This window comes from Pristiophorus japonicus, unplaced genomic scaffold (assembly GCF_044704955.1).
Source record: "Pristiophorus japonicus isolate sPriJap1 unplaced genomic scaffold, sPriJap1.hap1 HAP1_SCAFFOLD_1809, whole genome shotgun sequence".
Lineage (NCBI taxonomy): Eukaryota > Metazoa > Chordata > Chondrichthyes > Pristiophoridae > Pristiophorus > Pristiophorus japonicus.
Window position 1 is genome coordinate 225 of NW_027251494.1, and position 14407 is coordinate 14631.

General features: G+C 47.9%; 1 protein-coding gene across 2 annotated transcripts in view; it reads left to right on the forward strand.

The window, feature by feature from the left end:
* The first annotated feature begins 1063 nt into the window (after window positions 1-1063).
* LOC139243675 (bridging integrator 3-like) overlaps window positions 1064-14407 on the forward strand; it is a 36626-nt gene continuing 23282 nt past the window's right edge. For both annotated transcript variants that reach the window (XM_070870820.1, XM_070870821.1), the window contains exons 1-2: window positions 1064-1174; window positions 12738-12786. In XM_070870820.1, coding sequence (XP_070726921.1) covers window positions 1074-1174; window positions 12738-12786 — 150 coding nt within the window. In that variant the 5' untranslated portion in view covers window positions 1064-1073. The remainder of the gene's footprint in view (window positions 1175-12737; window positions 12787-14407) is intronic.

A 14407-nucleotide genomic window follows, 5' to 3' on the forward strand; every position in this document is an offset into this window, starting at 1 on the left:
TCTCTCCCCTGTTGAGGCTGGGGGTCAATTGAAAATTTCAAAACTGAGAATGATAGATTTGGTATTAAGGATTACGGAACCAAGGCAGGCAGATGGAGTTGAGATACAGATTAGCCATGATCTCATTGAATTGCGGAACAGGCTCGCGGGGCTGAATGGCCTCCTCCTGTTCCTATGCCTGGTACCTCAAACCCCATGAAATCTGGCAGCCGTTAAATCCCATCCTGCATTTCTCATGGCGCTGAGTATCAATAACTTTCATTTTATGTGATGTCCTTAATGCAGGAAATGTCCAAAAGTGCTTCCCAGACAGGCGTGAGGAGAATGGCTGCTGGATCAAGCAAAGAGAATAGGAGGGATGACTAAAAACTTGGCCAAAGAAGTGGCTTTTAAAGAGAAAATAAATAAAGACTTGCATTTATATAGCGCCTTTCACAACCACTGGACGTCTCGAAGCGCTTTACAGAGAGTGACGTACATTTTGTAGTGTAGTCACTGTTGTAATGCAGGAAATGCGGCAGCCAATTTGCGCAGAGGAACTCCCACAAACACCAATGTGATAATGACCAGATAAACTGTTTTTGTTATGTTGATTGAGGGATAAATATTGGCCCCAGGACATCGAGAATAACTCCCCTGCTCTTCTTCGAAATAGTGTCATGAGATCTTTTACGTCCACCTGAGAGAGCAGACGGGACCTTGGTTTAACGTCTCATCCAAAAGGCGACATCTCCGACAGTGCGCCGCTCCCTTATCACTGAGTGTCAGCCTAGATTTATGTGCTCAAGTCCCTGGAGTGAGACTCAAGCCCACAACCTTCTGACTCCGAGGCAAGTGTGCTACCCACTGAGCCACAGCTGACACTGGTCCTTAAAGGAGAAGAGGGAGCTGGAGTGGCGGAGGGGTTTAGGGAGGGAGTGGCAGTGAGTGGGGCCGAGATGGCTAAAGTCCATGTTTTGTGGCTAACATACACTAAGTCTTGTAACCACAATCATTGAGCTGTGAGGTAAGTGCTTTACGTTTGAACAGAATTATCATTGTTACTTTTTTACCCTAAGGAAATGTCAGAAAACATGACCAGCAGTTCAGCTTTTGAGCACTTGGAGCTTTGTGCTGCATTAACAGCTTCTGCAGAGCAAGGACAAGGTATCGGTGCAATGGCTAAATATCCGAGGTGACTGGCAGTGCTTCTTGGTGTGAAAGCTTAGAATGAATAGAATCCGAAGCATGTGCGCACGTGGCTCTTTATGTTGCTGCTGCAGAGTTCAAGTCACCAGTGGCTCCAAGTGATAGCAGTTTCTGTGCTCACTGACATTGTTAATTGGGAGAGAAAAGAAAGCCACAATTAATTCACTTTTTAAACTTTGAATGCCAAGGCCACGCCGAGCTATTTGGAATGTTTCCTGCACAGTTAATATTCTTTGACATCGATTTTCTTACTTTGTCAGCACTTGTGCTAATGCGACCTTATTTGCATCAGAACACGAGGCCTTTGGCATTGCAGGTTGATTGCTGCAAGCCTGTACAATTGCCCTTGATAAAACACTGAATGGCTGGCAGGCTGTACCCATTTTAATAGCATAAAAGTGCATGCAAACACACAATGTCCAAAATGCTTGATGTAATATGGTGAAAGAGCACTTTATTCAATATGAGTTGGAATTTGAAGCATGCAGTAATTCATATGCTGCCTCGTGATCTCAAGTGTATAATCACTGCACGGGTCAACATTTAAGACAATCTCGGCTGTAGTTTGAACTGGACTCTGTCTGTCCTGCAAGCAGACACAATAATAACACTCTTCTTCAGGACAGCTTACGTCTTAGAGCAGCTCCATTGTCAAATGTTTTTGTCCAGGTTCCAGAAAGCCAATGGAAAGAAAATGGTGACATTTCTTTCTTCTGTTGCTGTGGGCTCAGCATTGCAGATAATGGGGATTGTTCGTTGGTCTGAACTTGTCATGAGAGTTTTCTTTGTGGACGTTGCTTTGTGATCATTTATTTAATTTGAGCACGGTGCTTTTCCCCATTGATGAGGACCTTTTGCTAATGCTGTGTCACATTGACCAGCTTTATAGGCTAGTGTAACTGGGGCTGGTGTCAAAGACTCATTTTCTTGTTCGTGAAGTGGCGAGACTTTTCGCATACGAATTGCACTTCTCCTATGAGCAGGTCAATGAGTTCAAGTGCGTGGAATTCATTCGAAATGGCAATGAAAAAAAATGATTGGAAATGGAGTCCCACCCGTGCCCTGCGAGAAGGATGAGGGAACTGTGTCTGCAGTACAAATTCCTGCTACCAGATCTCATTCCCAGGCACCGTACTTGAGCTAAAGATGCCCTGGAAGCCAGAGGTCGTACTGGCTTAAACCGTACAACGGGCACAGGTGTATAATGTCGGTGCAAAATCCTGCAAATCCTTTGGCAGGATAGGCATACCAACATCAGTGTTCTCTCTCAGACCAACATCCCCACCATCATGGCATTGATCACGCTCAATCAGCTCCGATGGACACATTGTCCGCATGCCTGATACAAGACTCCTGAAACAAGCATTCTACGCTGAGCTCCATCATGGCAAGCGAGTCCCAGGAGCGCAGAGAAAACGCTTCAAGGATACCCTCAAATCCTGCTTGAAAAAATGTAACATCCCCACCGACTCTTGGGAATCCCTGGCCCAAGACCGCTTAAAGTAGAGGAGAAGCATTTGAGAACGCACCAAACACTTCGAGTCTCTTCGCCGGGTGCACGCGGAAGCCAAGTACAAACAGTGGAAGGAGCGCACAACAAATCAAGCACCCCACCCACCCACCCCTCCAACCACCACCTGCCCCACCTGTGACAGAGTCTGTAGATCCCACATTGGTCTCATCGGTCACCTGAGAACTCATATTAGTGCGGAAGCAAGTCATCCTCGACTCTGGGGCACTGACTAAGATGAAGAATAATGCACCTGTTTTAAACCCACCGCCCTGACCCCAGTGAAATGGCGCAGGACTTGGCACAGCATAAGAAAAATGTAATTAAAGCAGAAAATGCTGTAATTACTCGGCAGGTCATGCAGCATCTGTGGAGAGGGAAACTGAGTCAACGTTTCGGGTCGATGACCTTTCGTCCCCCCCAATCTCCTTCCTCCCCCCCCCAATCTGCTTCCTCCCCCCCCCCCAATCTCCTTCCTCCCCCCCCCCAATCTCCTTCCTCCCCCCCCCGAATCTCCTTCCTCCCCCCCCCGAATCTCCTTCCCCCCCCCCCGAATCTCCTTCCTCCCCCCCCGAATCTCCTTCCTCCCCCCCCCAATCTCCTTCCTCCCCCCCCCATCTCCTTCCTCCCCCCCCCCAATCTCCTTCCTCCCCCCCCCAATCTCCTTCCTCCCCCCCCCAATCTCCTTCCTCCCCCCCCCAATCTCCTTCCTCCCCCCCCCCCAATCTCCTTCCTCCCCCCCCCCCAATCTCCTTCCTCCCCCCCCCCCAATCTCCTTCCTCCCCCCCCCAATCTCCTTCCTCCCCCCCCCAATCTCCTTCCTCCCCCCCCCAATCTCCTTCCTCCCCCCCCCCAATCTCCTTCCTCCCCCCCCCAATCTCCTTCCTCCCCCCCCCAATCTCCTTCCTCCCCCCCCCCAATCTCCTTCCTCCCCCCCCCAATCTCCTTCCTCCCCCCCCCAATCTCCTTCCTCCCCCCCCCCAATCTCCTTCCTCCCCCCCCCCAATCTCCTTCCTCCCCCCCCCCCAATCTCCTTCCTCCCCCCCCCCCCAATCTCCTTCCTCCCCCCCCCAATCTCCTTCCTCCCCCCCCAATCTCCTTCCTCCCCCCCAATCTCCTTCCTCCCCCCCCAATCTCCTTCCTCCCCCCCCCAATCTCCTTCCTCCCCCCCCAATCTCCTTCCTCCCCCCCCCAATCTCCTTCCTTCCCCCCCCAATCTCCTTCCTTCCCCCCCCAATCTCCTTCCTTCCCCCCCCAATCTCCTTCCTCCCCCCCCAATCTCCTTCCTCCCCCCCCCAATCTCCTTCCTCCCCCCCCCAATCTCCTTCCTCCCCCCCCCAATCTCCTTCCTCCCCCCCCCAATCTCCTTCCTCCCCCCCCAATCTCCTTCCTCCCCCCCCCAATCTCCTTCCTCCCCCCCCCAATCTCCTTCCTCCCCCCCCCAATCTCCTTCCTCCCCCCCCCAATCTCCTTCCTCCCCCCCCCAATCTCCTTCCTCCCCCCCCCCAATCTCCTTCCTCCCCCCCCCCAATCTCCTTCCTCCCCCCCAATCCCCTTCCTCCCCCCCAATCTCCTTCCTCCCCCCCCCAATCTCCTTCCTCCCCCCCCCAATCTCCTTCCTCCCCCCCAATCTCCTTCCTCCCCCCCAATCTCCTTCCTCCCCCCAATCTCCTTCCTCCCCCCCAATCTCCTTCCTCCCCCCCAATCTCCTTCCTCCCCCCAATCTCCTTCCTCCCCCCAATCTCCTTCCTCCCCCCAATCTCCTTCCTCCCCCCAATCTCCTTCCTCCCCCCCAATCTCCTTCCTCCCCCCCAATCTCCTTCCTCCCCCCCAATCTCCTTCCTCCCCCCCAATCTCCTTCCTCCCCCCCAATCTCCTTCCTCCCCCCCAATCTCCTTCCTCCCCCCCAATCTCCTTCCTCCCCCCCAATCTCCTTCCTCCCCTCCAATCTCCTTTCTTCCCCCCCAATCTCCTTCCTCCCCCCCAATCTCCTGCCTCCCCCCCCAATCTCCTGCCTCCCCCCCCAATCTCCTGCCTCCCCCCCCCAATCTCCTGCCCCCCCCCCCCAATCTCCTGCCTCCCCCCCCCCAATCTCCTGCCTCCCCCCCCCCAATCTCCTGCCTCCCCCCCCCCCCCAATCTCCTGCCTCCCCCCCCCAATCTCCTGCCTCCCCCCCCAATCTCCTTCCTCCCCCCCCCCAATCTCCTTCCTCCCCCCCCCAATCTCCTTCCTCCCCCCCCCAATCTCCCTTCTCCCCCATCCCTCACCCCTCTCCCTTCTCCCACATCCCTTCCCTCCCTCTGCTCCCCCCTCTCTCCCTCTACCCCCCTCCTCTCTCCCTCTACCCCCCTCCTCTCTCCCTCTACCCCCCTCCTCTCTCCCTCTACCCCCCTCCTCCCCCTCGCCTCATTGTCAGAAACACAGACACTGACAGACAGAGAATGAGGGACACACAGACAGACAGAGAGATAGAGACACTGACAGAGACACACTGAGGGGGGTATCCCAGCACGCTGTTGGAGGGCTCCCGGTGCTGCAGTCGGTAAGTAGAAAATGTTTTATTTATTGATTTAAAAAAAAAAATGATTTCTTATTAATTTTTTTTCTAAGTTAGTTTGGAGTAAGTTTTCACTCACGAAACTTTGAAATCAGGCTTAAGTGGCCAGACACGCCCCCTTTTGAAAAAAAATTCTGTTCCAAAGTGAAACTGTTCTAACTGACTAGAACTGGAGCAAACTAAATGACGAGAATTCCGATTTCTAAGATACTCCGTTCTACACCAGTTGCTCCTAAAAATCAGGAGCAAATCATGTGGAAACTTGGGGCCTATGCAACTAGTTTTGGGTTGTCGTTGTCAGAATACTGTTGTTTTATGGAGTCCTGCATGAACAATGCACCAACGGACCTCCTCTGAGCCAGTGGCAAAACACATATGCAAGCAAAGTGGCCGTGGCAACTTTCTATAGAAGGTAAGTGGCTTTACAGGTAACACATGGTTCATATGAACTCCTGAAGTCGTCGGAAAGGAATTTGCTGGAATATTTTCTCCCTTATCGGCCCTGGTTTTTCATCTCTTTTTGCCTCTCCCAGGGCATGACGTGGGCACGGAGGTGGGGTGGGGTCAAGAGGTCTTTAGTCACGATTCTTTAGCCAACATCGGATGTGGAGTAGGCAAGACGGACCTGCTGCTCTTTCCCTGTCTGTCATTTTCACCTGTCCATGAATTGGCCATTGCAATTGCCCAGTGCAATTATGGCGTGATGTTGTCATGACGGTGAAGATATCATGCTCTATTGACCATCATCAAGGGACATTCCCAAATTTTGCTGCGACACTTTTAGTGGCCACAATTAGACCACCGGCACGCACTAAGACCCTGTGGAACAACAGGCCCCCTTGCTAGCAGTTTAACAGAAGCTGTTTGTTTTGCCTTCAGCCATCTGTTGCTGGAGGAAAAGTTCCAAGTACACCCTCAAAGCCTCCCTGATGAAGTGCAACATCCCCACTGACACCTGGGAGTCCCTGGCCAAAGACTGTCCTAAGTGGAAGAAGTGCATCCGGGAGGGAGCTGAGCAGCTCGAGTCTCATTGCTGAGAGCATGCAGAAATCAACCGCAGGCAGCGGAACGGGCGTGCGGGAAACCTGTCCCACCCTCCTTTACCCTCAACGACTATCTATCCCACCTGTGACAGGGAGTGTGGTTCTTGTATTGGACTGTTCAGCCACCTAAGGACTCATTTTAAGAGTGGAAGCAAGTCCTCGATTCCGAGGCACTGCCTATGATGATGATGATGATGCTGGGGGAGACCCAAGCTGCAGGAACCACTGGCTGAAAATCAATACAAAAACTGTCACAAAAAAACTGAAAATGCTGCTCGAGCACAGCACAGCAGGTCCACCTGCACTTGGGAGAGAAAAGACAGGCAATAACAGGCTGGGTGGGGACTCTTGGTCAGATTTGATGCTGGAATCTGCTCAATGATGAGCTGTCAGAAACTGACTGACCCACTGTGCCTCCTCAGGACTGTCTCTCCTTGAAGCAACATTAAAAAAAAACAGGTTGATCTACTTTGATTGGAACTGTTGATTCTTGGTCACTTCTATTGTTCCAGGTAGTGATCAGCTACTTTTACTGGAATTTCCATGGCCCAAGTACATCACACTGCACTGTGTGCATTCAATGCCATTTGCCACCCAGCAGCCCATTCAGCTAACTGAATTCGGCCCCGACATAGTGATTTGGTCAAAAAGCAGAGGGCAATTAATGTAAAGAGCAAGGGGTTTCCTGTAATCTGAAGGAATTTCTTTTGTGCATTGTGGATTGTTTTATTCCACTTGGTTTCAAATGAATTCTGAAATAGGTTCCCTGATGGTGGAGTGGGCACATGTACCATATACTGCAGCGCTAAGTTGTGCAGAACAGAAGTTGTATTCCTGGCTGTGATGCCTCATACAGCCAAATAACCACCTGACAGTGTGGTGTAGCTCACACACGAAGATCAGCCGCGAGGTGAGGGTTGCAGGCTGTGGAGTACCTGTGGCAAGCGAGAGAAAAATTGGAGTGTGAGGCAAAGCAAGCAGTCCAAACATTCCATTGCAGCAACCTCGGCTGTCCCATTCTCGCAACAGGGCGGCACCTTCAAGTGATGTTCCAAAAATGGTATTGCAAAACAATTCAGGTGAATGAGACACCTTTTCTCAGTCTGCAGAATGCAATGTTTTTAATTGGCCTCAGACCACTGGAACCTGCAAGGAATTCTTCGCTTTGTGGGCCTGCCAGTTTATTTCTCACACGAATCGTGTAATATTGCAGTAATAATGCAGTTGAGATACAAAGAGTACCTTTCTCACTAATATTGATGCTGTAATGATAGATATTTTTTCAAAACATCCGAGATAAAAGTAATCACTTTTCGAACCCATATTTTATCCAACCCACAATTAAATCCTTCCCTATTTCTAGGCTATTTGCCATTGTTGCCCATCTCTGTCCTCCTGTGCCCGTTCTTCTTGCACTCAAGACAACTTCAATGAAAATCGGTTCCTGAATGCTTGTAAACTTGTCTGCTTTCCAGCCAGTCAACTGATATCTTATGAAAGTATGATCTGATTACGTGATCAAAATGATGAGTATAACCGTTTTTCCAATTCCCTTGTTTTGACTTGGTTATAAATGGTAGAAATCACCTGGATGGAGTCATTTGTCCATGGCATGTTAAAATGAGATGTCGTGGATGAAGTACCGCTTGCATTTTGAGCACAATTCTCCCCAGGTTCCTTGTGTACTAACATTGAATCAAATTTTATGACTGAGATTTTCTCGTCTCCAAACTTGTCAATAATAAGTTTCAAAAGATCAAACTTCACAAAGCATCAAGCAATTTCAAATTCTATAAACTGACTGGCAAGGCAAAAAATAATTTACAAACTTAAAAGCATTATTTAATTATGTAGCTGGAGTACTGAGAATCAATTTGTATCGATGAATATAAGAAACGGATGTGTCCCAATTTTTAAAAAATGCATTCATTATGAATACGCATTCATTGTGAATATCCATTGAAAACTTTGGGCCAACATAAATACAGTAACTACAACAATTTTACCATTACCTTGTCAGACCTTTCCTCCTCTTGTGCCAGTTAGCTTTGGTTATAGATCATTGTGGCTTCTTGGGTTTCGAGCCATTTGTCTGTATTTTATCATCTGTTAATTCAGAAATGGTTACCCTTGAGTCACCAGGTTGGAATGGAAAGGTTGATTTACAAATATGCTGCGCAGAGGATACCAACTCACTCCAGTGAGTTCCCCCACATGGTCAGTTTCTGATAGAAACTGAGTGCTTGAAATGGCATCGGGCGGAGCTGTATTGAGAAAGAAAGACTTGCATTTATATTGTGCCTTTCATGACCTCCCAAGATGTCCCAAGCACTTTACAGCCAATGAAGTACTTTTTGAAGTGTAGTCACTGCTTTAATGTGGTAAACGCGGCAGCCAGTTTGCACACAGCAAGCTCCCACAAACAGAAATGTGATAATGACCAGATAATGTGTTTTAGTGATGTTGATTGAGGGATAGATATTGGGTAGGTCACTGAGAATAACTCTCTCCGGCTCTTCTTCGAAATAGTGCTGTGGGATCTTTTACATCCACTTGAGAGAGCAGACGGGGACTCGGTTTAACATCTCATCTGAAAAACGGTACCTCTGACAGTGAAGCACCCCCTCAGCACTGCACTGGAATGTCAGCCTGGATGTATGTGCTTCAATCTCTGGAGTGGGACTTGAACTCTCAATCTTCTGACTCCGAGGCGAGAGTGCTACCCACTGAGCCACTAGCTGACACAGGTGCTTTTGACTTCCTCTGGTAGCCTGGCATCCTCTTCACATCAGGCCTGTGGCTCATGGTACTTTTAGGTCTCCATTTGCAGCCTGCCAGGCTGTGGGACATTGAGAGTAGAGTAGAGGATTCAGTCCTGTTCCTCCCCCTCGTTCTCTTGAAAGAAAGCAAGGAAATGATGAGAGAACGTAAGGCTATCCCAGAATCCATAGAGAAAGTGAATGATCAATATTAAAATACTACCGCTGGATTTTCGGTTGCCTAATGCCTCAGTTAGCGGCCAGAGGTGGCGTTTAAGGGAACATTGGAGCTTAGCGACTGGTCGCACAGCGTTTAGCGCACTGATGGAAATTTTGGCTCACCGAGGGCGCAAACCAGTAGCACCCAGCTGCTAACTATCACTCTGATCATGACGTATTCCTGGTGCAACACCCACGCTTGCGCCCTGGCCGCTAAATTCGGTGTGTGCACCTCATTGAGCGCCTGCCAATAATAACGTCTGGAAAAACAGTCGGTCCGGGCTTGCAGAGTCGTTAACTGGCGGCTACTTAAAGGGACGAGGAAGCGCTTCCCTTGGAGGTCACTGTCAGTGCAACGTTTACACACAGCACGGTGCGTGAGCCTCCCAGTTTGCAGCGGCAGACAGACCTAACAGTACAGGGGGAAAACAAGTGATTTTGAAAACTTTAATGGGTGCATTACTATGGCTATGCCTTGAAGATTCGGCTTTTCCCGGGATCTGATTTGGAGTTCCGCACATGAGCAGTAGGTCTGCAAAAATTACCAACCAAACTTTCGTTATCGCCTCCCCCCCAGCTCTCGTGTACAATGGCTGATTTATCACCCTGTCAGTTCTCTGACCGATTCTGACTAATTTCTGGTCGGGAGCCGCAATCGTTTTTAAGGCACTAAAAGTACTGCTCCGCCTGGATTAACGCCACGGCAGAGACTCTACTGAATTTCGCCCCCTAAGTTTTAGTCATGCCCTATTTTGCCTCTCTCGCCCTTCCCCCAGTTCTACAACTCCTCACGCTGGCACAGTCATTTTCCAACATTCCATTGACTCTGGATCAGTTCCTATGGAGTGGAGGGTAGCCAATGTAACCCCACTTTTTAAAAAAGGAGGGAGAGAGAAAACAGGGAATTATAGACCGGTCAGCCTGACATTGGTAGTGGGTAAAATGATGGAATCAATTATTAAGGATGTCATAGCAGTGCATTTGGAAAGAGGTGACATGATAGGTCCAAGTCAGCATGGATTTGTGAAAGGGAAATCATGCTTGACAAATCTTCTGGAATTTTTTGAGGATGTTTCCAGTAGAGTGGATAAGGGAGAACCAGTTGATGTGGTATATTTGGACTTTCAGAAGGCGTTCGACAAGGTCCCACACAAGAGATTGATGTGCAAAGTTAGAGCACATGGGATTGGGGGTAGTGTACTGACATGGATTGAGAACTGGTTGTCAGACAGGAAGCAAAGAGTAGGAGTAAATGGGTACTTTTCAGAATGGCAGGCAGTGACTAGTGGGGTACCGCAAGGTTCTGTGCTGGGGCCCCAGCTGTTTACACTGTACATTAATGATTTAGATGAGGGGATTAAATGTAGTATCTCCAAATTTGCGGATGACACTAAGTTGGGTGGCAGTGTGAGCTGCGAGGAGGATGCTGTGAGGCTGCAGAGCGACTTGGATAGGTTAGGTGAGTGGGCAAATGCATGGCAGATGAAGTATAATGTGGATAAATGTGAGGTTATCCACTTTGGTGGTAAAAACAGAGAGACAGACTATTATCTGAATGGTGACAGATTAGGAAAAGGGGAGGTGCAAAGAGACCTGGGTGTCATGGTACATCAGTCATTGAAGGTTGGCATGCAGGTGCAGCAGGCGGTTAAGAAAGCAAATGGCATGTTGGCCTTCATAGCAAGGGGATTTGAGTACAGGGGCAGGGAGGTGTTGCTACAGTTGTACAGGGCATTGGTGAGGCCACACCTGGAGTATTGTGTACAGTTTTGGTCTCCTAACCTGAGGAAGGACATTCTTGCTATTGAGGGAGTGCAGCGAAGGTTCACCAGACTGATTCCCGGGATGGCGGGAGTGACCTATCAAGAAAGACTGGATCAACTGGGCTTGTATTCACTGGAGTTCAGAAGAATGAGAGGGGACCTCATAGAAACATATAAAATTCTGACGGGGTTAGACAGGTTAGATGCAGGAAGAATGTTCCCAATGTTGGGGAAGTCCAGAACCAGGGGTCACAGTCTAAGGATAAGGGGTAAGCCATTTAGGACCGAGATGCGGAGGAACTTCTTCACCCAGAGAGTGGTGAACCTGTGGAATTCTCTACCACAGAAAGTTGTTGAGGCCAATTCACTAAATATATTCAAAAAGGAGTTAGATGAGGTCCTTACTGCTAGGGGGATCAAGGGGTATGGCGAGAAAGCAGGAATGGGGTACTGAAGTTGAATGTTCAGCCATGAACTCATTGAATGGCGGTGCAGGCTAGAAGGGCCGAATGGCCTACTCCTGCACCTATTTTCTATGTTTCTATGTTTCTATGTTTCTATTTGAAATCGCACGACCCTCTTGCTCTCTGGCAGCTTGCAGGCACAGATCCATTTACCATTGTTCAACGGCACAGCATTCATGAGGGTGGTTGTTTGCCACTTCAGGGAGCAGCGTGAGCTGGTGCAGGAGGGCAACGGCAGCGAAGAGTGATGTCATCAAGGTCCAGGTCGGTGGTTGGAGAGTGGGCAGATACAGTAGAAGCGGCGCAAGACTGTGGAGGGATGTGATCGGGGCCCAAGAGAGACGTGAGTTCAGGGGCAGCACGGGCCAGCCCACACTGCCGTATGTGTGCGCGCTAGGTCCGTGCAGCAGAGCAGGTCTCCAGTCGTCTTGCTTAATCCTTGCCACTGGACCAAGACCTAACTCTGTCAAGCCCGTGTGGTGGCTGGTGTGCAACGGCCACCACACGTTAAAAAAAATCCACGCACAGGCATCTTCCACCCTTCAGGATGTACTTCAGAATGTGATTGAGGACCTGGAATATTATATCCTTCATTGAAACACTTGTGAACTCATCCTTTTTTGGCGTGGAAGCAAGTCATCCTCGTTTCGAGGGACTGCCTATGATGATGTTCGGGGATTGTAGCCCCTGACATCAAGTTACGTGAGAACACAAGAAATAGGAGCAGGAAAACGCCATATGACCCCTTGAGCCTGCTCCGCCATTCAGTAAGATTGTGGTTGATCTTCGACCTTAATTCCACTTTTCCGCACGGTCCCCATATCGCTTGATTCCCTTAGTGTCCAAAAATTAATCGATCTCAGTCTTGAATATACTCAACGACCGAACATCGTCGCTGAGCAAAGTTAGTGAAGAACACTCGCTGTGATTTAAAGCATCATACTGAGAACTTCTATTTCATTCTTGTATCTAAAATGTGTAAATAGTATAGTCCCTGGCCAGTGCGCTCTTGAACAAGTCGGACTGAAGTATTGGACGTAAACATGAAAGTGTTTGTGTGTTCTCTATCCATTAAGCATCTTTTGACACAGTATGGGGTGGCATCTAGCGTGTGTAAGCAGTACGTTGGAGAAGCAGGGTTTAGTGTTCACTCAGCACTTTGTGACCATTGTGGTAAGTGGGGCTCTGAGCAAATACAGGGTTGAAATGGTAACATCTGAATTTTGTTTTGCAGGATTCCTTTCAAGATTGGTCAGCCTAAGAAGCAGATTGTACCAAAGACTGTAAGTAGAAGTTGTCAAACTTAGAAAATACTTTGTTTCACGATAGGCCCCTGCTGCTGGTCAATTCATTATGAATTTGTTCAGTTTGGGCGTATTTATTTAATTTTATGATATAAGCATGGAGTAATATGAAATTGAAATTACACCATCTCTCCAAATTGGGCCGGATTTTGCTGTAAAAATAACAGTGAGGCTAAGAGCGCTTTATACGTTATTTATATGACAATCCAACTTCTGGCGAGTGCACATGCATAGTTAAACATCTTGCTGCATCCAGTATGCCTTTTTCACTTTTCAGAGAAGTCAGCCTGTCATTTAATTGCTGGGTGCTTCTGGTCTGAAGCCTGAAACTTGCAGGTACTGTTCCTTCACCAAACAATATTAAACTCTGACCCGTTGCTGTGATTACTTAACCAATAGACTTTATACCTTAACAGTCGAATAGTAGGTTGTGCATTACACAATACAATACTCCTGCATTAATCACCATAATAATGGATTTGGAAATCAAAATGTGCATAATTAAGAACATAAAAAATAGGAGCCTGCTCCTCCGTTCAATAAGATCATGGCTAATCTGATCTTGGCCATAACTCCACTTTCCACTTTCCTACCTGTTCCCCATAACCCTTGACTCCCCTATAGTTCAAGATCTGTCTATCTCACCCGTGATTATATTCAACGACTCAGCCTCCACAGCTCTCTGGGTAGAGATTCACGACCATATGAGAGAAAAAAATTCCTCCTCATCTCTTACCTAAATGGAAGACTCCTTATTCTGAAACTATGCCCCCTAGTTCTAGATTCCCCCATAAGGGTAAACATTCTTATCTCTTTCTTGCCCCATACCTCTTGCAAAAATTCGGTTTGCATCTATATTTTCCAATTTGCTGTACATTATTGCAAAGTGAAAACCTTCTCCTTTGCTGGGCTGCCAGTTTGGATTTGCACCAGGGTTGGTTCGTCCATGCTCCTTCCACACCTTGATTTTGTTTCTGTGAAATCTCCTTGTAGTTTCACACTGAATTTTCTGGTCAATTTTGGCGCTTTTCATTCATGTTTCCGACTGCTTTAGTTCTGAAGTGTTGCTGTTCTACTTTGAGCCGATCAACAAAGTATAACAGGAAGTAAGTATTATACTTACAGAAAGTGGTTAGTCTTTGTTTTTAAGAAAGAACGTGCATTTATACGGCACCTTTCACATCCTCAGGATATCCCAAAGCATTTCACAGCCAATTAATTACATTGAAAAGTAATCACTGCTGTAATGCAGATAAATGATATATATAGTTTGTATGATTCTATTGCTCTTTGAATAAGCTGGCGCACACTCAATGGGCCGAATGGCCTCCTGTGCTGTACTAATCTATGATTCATGTTAACTTTCTGACATTAGCTACTTCCGGCGGTCATATCTGGTTCAAGGCAGTGTTTCTGCCTTCAGTTGTTAACCTTTTTTTAAACTAAAACTAAGAGGAAAATCTTTCAGTTGTATTCAATGTTATATTTATTATGAGGGCTGTCTGTTTGTTCAACTAATTGTTACATTCGTTCTGTCTTTGATTTGTTTGGCAATTCACTATTGACGTTACAATAAGTAGCGACACAAGTTAACAAGGTC